Here is a 3,345-nt window from a genome sequence, read left to right as displayed (position 1 = left end):
CTAGGCACCATGGCAGGTGAAGCAAGTCCTGAACGAACTCTTCTGGACATGCTTATGGAAGAACCTAACCTTGTGAGAAGTCTTGGCAACCTGTTGTTCCTGTGTGATCGACACTGAGCTTCTCATTTCTTGGGCTTTCCTCTGAGATATTTTTAGCTTGTTCAAGATCTTATCCATAGAGTGAGACCTCTTCTTTTCTAGTTTCATCTTAACCAAGCTTACATAGTTAGTAAGGCCAACAACATTAACATCTATACCTCGGTGTACTCAATGAACCATAATTTACTTTGGCAATTCTGGATTATGAACCCTTATCACATTAGAATGAGCAATAGATAAACTATATTATCATTCTTCAAAATTTACAAGTGGCGAAAATTGCATAACATACTTCAAGGCCATGTTAATTTGTCAAAAAGGAACAAGGAATATCACGGAAATGGTTTGGCTAGCTTTTCCTTTCAATTACCTCATTGTTTGTCAAAATAAAGTGTCATACACATACATGTCTGCATATTCCTATCCATACATTATCAAGCTGAAGTTGAGTTTATTACAAACCTCAAGTTTTCTTATGGCTGCCTCAACTTTTGCCTTCTGCAAGTTCTCCCATGCAGAGATCTTGGCTTCTTCTCTTCGCAACCTGCACATGAAACCAGAATTTCTTTGGAAAAGGACGATTTGCAATTTCTAAAACTTTTGGGCTTTCTACTGCAAGCCTCATTAAATTACAAACCACTTGAACCCCAAGTCCTAGTGCAATATGTTGCTAAACACGAAAAATATGAAATGTTTTGGAACATCTTAGAAGTCTTATTACAATTGTATAACTTAAACTAAATTCTATTATTCTTTTTATATTGATACGTATTATTTTTACGAGTGAAGGCACAGTGGTGTTAATCTAATTTTGGGCTTGAATAAACATGTCAAACTTTGCTACAAAACAAATGCATACATAATACCATAAAGTGTTGTTCATAAAGGAGTAGACAACATGAAAGAAGGTAAACAGAGCATACTTTGAAATGTTAGTGGTTGCCTCAGAAAGATCCCAAGATGAAGCACAAGGGCCAGAAGGATTTTGGTACAATTCCTCAATATCTGGCACACATTTCCTAATCATTCTGGATCCATGTTTCTTGGACCAGCTTATCGTGGTAGCTCGTTTGTCTACCTGCACTTCCCTAATCTCCAATTTAACAGGATGATCACTTTGTGGTTCATGAGGAGAGGTAGGGGATCACTGGGAACTTCCCTCAGGACTCATTTGTGTAGCCATATCTCTTCGTGAAGGCACATGAGAAACTGTGTTTTCGGCATCCAAGATTTCATCAAGCTTCTCATTTGTATGTTTAATCCAACATTATTATCAAGTTAGACTCAAAAAATTAAAGCAGGTGGGCAAAATCAGAAGATCAAAGTAGAAGTTTCATCAATTGATACTCATAACTAAAACAGTATTATTTACACTAAGCCATTTTTGGAAGGAAAACAATTAAACAAAGTTTGACCAAAGTTCGTGTAGGTGTGCTGCAACAACATATGTTGCACATGATAGAGGGACATTCTAGGATAGATTTTTAGTTAAACACAGGATAAATGGAGTTCTAACACCACTTTCCACCACTGACATTTAACATATCTCTTATCTTTTGAAGTGTAATTACATCATAATTCACAAGGATCAATTTTCATCTGTAAGACTGAAATTCCACCATCCTGCAAGATTGGCTGACTAAATGTTTTAGCTTACTGAGGTAACAAAAGTTACTACGACAGAACCAACTTTGAGAAATAACTTCGTGCCACTGCATAAACATGTCCTATCATTGATGATTCATAGCCAGTAGTAACTGAATCACTTCATAGTAATTTCAAGTTTTTAAGCAATTAATCATATGAGATATAAAAACTTAAGAGACACGAGGTACTATTATGTAGAAAATATTTATAGATTAATGTGAATAAGCTACAAAGACTTGCATTCCATAACCTAAACTTATTAACTATATCATGGAGAACAAAAAGCTTTGACAATAATTATGATATCAGACTGTATTTTGACTGTGGGTGACTTCTCTAATTTGATCTTTGCAGGTAACAGTTTTATGTCTAAGACAAAGTTTCAGTTTAATGTCAAAAAGTCACACTTAAGCTCTACAAATCAATGATCACAAGTTTCTTCATGAAGGAGATGCTAAAGAAGTTTCTCCGTGAAGAAGATCCTAAAGAAGTTTCTCCGTGAAAGGAGATGCTAAAGTGGATTGTTGTTGTCTTAACCTTTAATAGATTTCCAACTGACCTAGTCTAATCTACCCGAAGTTCTCACATTTATAGATAAACAGATTTGATCTATAAATTAATTCAAGAGTATGATCTTGCCAAGTTGAATTGATATTAGATGGTTCAACTAATCGGATAGGGGATATTTTATTATGACAATGGATGCCCTAGAAATATGTTCTTAATTACAAGAAACTCTTGTGGGGATAAAGAACAAGAATACATGATAACATCCATACTTTAGATTCATGTGCAATATATAACATTGGGGAACTAACTTCACAAAGCAATTAAGGCAAGAATAAAAAAATAACAAAGAATGGAAATACTATACCTTGAGAGCTTGGCAACGAATTCTCACTCACTAAATCTGACCAACTAGGTACACTACTGCAACGGGCTACATGGCCCTCACTCTGCACCAAATAACCCTGATCAACACCATAGTTAACACAAACCCCATTAGGTACTAAAACTCCAATCGAAAATGGAGACGCCGCCATAAAATTCTTTACACCAACACCATCAAGAAGTTGCATAGCAAGTGAATACCGGCCCATGCTAGGAGGCATAATAGGCCCACTTTTGGACTTAGGCCGCCTCTGAAACTGAGAATGTGAAGAAGTCTTCATAGGACTGTAACCAAAACTGGACTACAAATCCACCTCTCTGCATCTTCCCATTTAAAAGGCAATGTCTTTCCACTATAAAATGGTGTCAAAGCAGCAGCACTTATGTGCCTATTGCTGCTGCTGGTGCTTGTTGGGTGTGCTACACGCTTTGAACTCCATCCCTTTAGAGCTCCAGGACTTGGAAAATTACCTAAACTCTGTATAGCAACTGAATTTTTCTTCATTTCTCCAAATAAATTATCATTAGCCCTTGTGAAGTTGATCTTTCATTTTTTTTCTTTGTTATCTTATTCATCGCCAGAGAAGCTTTGAAACAGTCTAGGAAAGTGTAATGTAATTGAAATAATGGCAAAAATCGTTTCTTTGTTGGTTTTACTGGCTATTTTAGATCATTTTCATTGGTGGGTATGAACATAAACTTCATTGA

The 3,345-nt window shown here is 36.0% G+C and overlaps 1 protein-coding gene across 1 annotated transcript; it reads right to left on the bottom strand.

The window, feature by feature from the left end:
• Nucleotides 1-3,142, bottom strand: LOC116112451. The gene is given in 5 exon segments (XM_031398590.1): nt 1-207; nt 562-643; nt 1,023-1,342; nt 2,616-2,932; nt 2,935-3,142. Coding segments are annotated over 5 exon segments (1,134 nt in total).
• Nucleotides 3,143-3,345: the final 203 nt, after the last annotated feature.

This window comes from Pistacia vera, unplaced genomic scaffold, assembly GCF_008641045.1.
Source record: "Pistacia vera cultivar Batoury unplaced genomic scaffold, PisVer_v2 Contig661, whole genome shotgun sequence".
NCBI lineage: Eukaryota > Viridiplantae > Streptophyta > Magnoliopsida > Sapindales > Anacardiaceae > Pistacia > Pistacia vera.
This window is presented reverse-complemented; position numbering and strand designations above follow the sequence as displayed.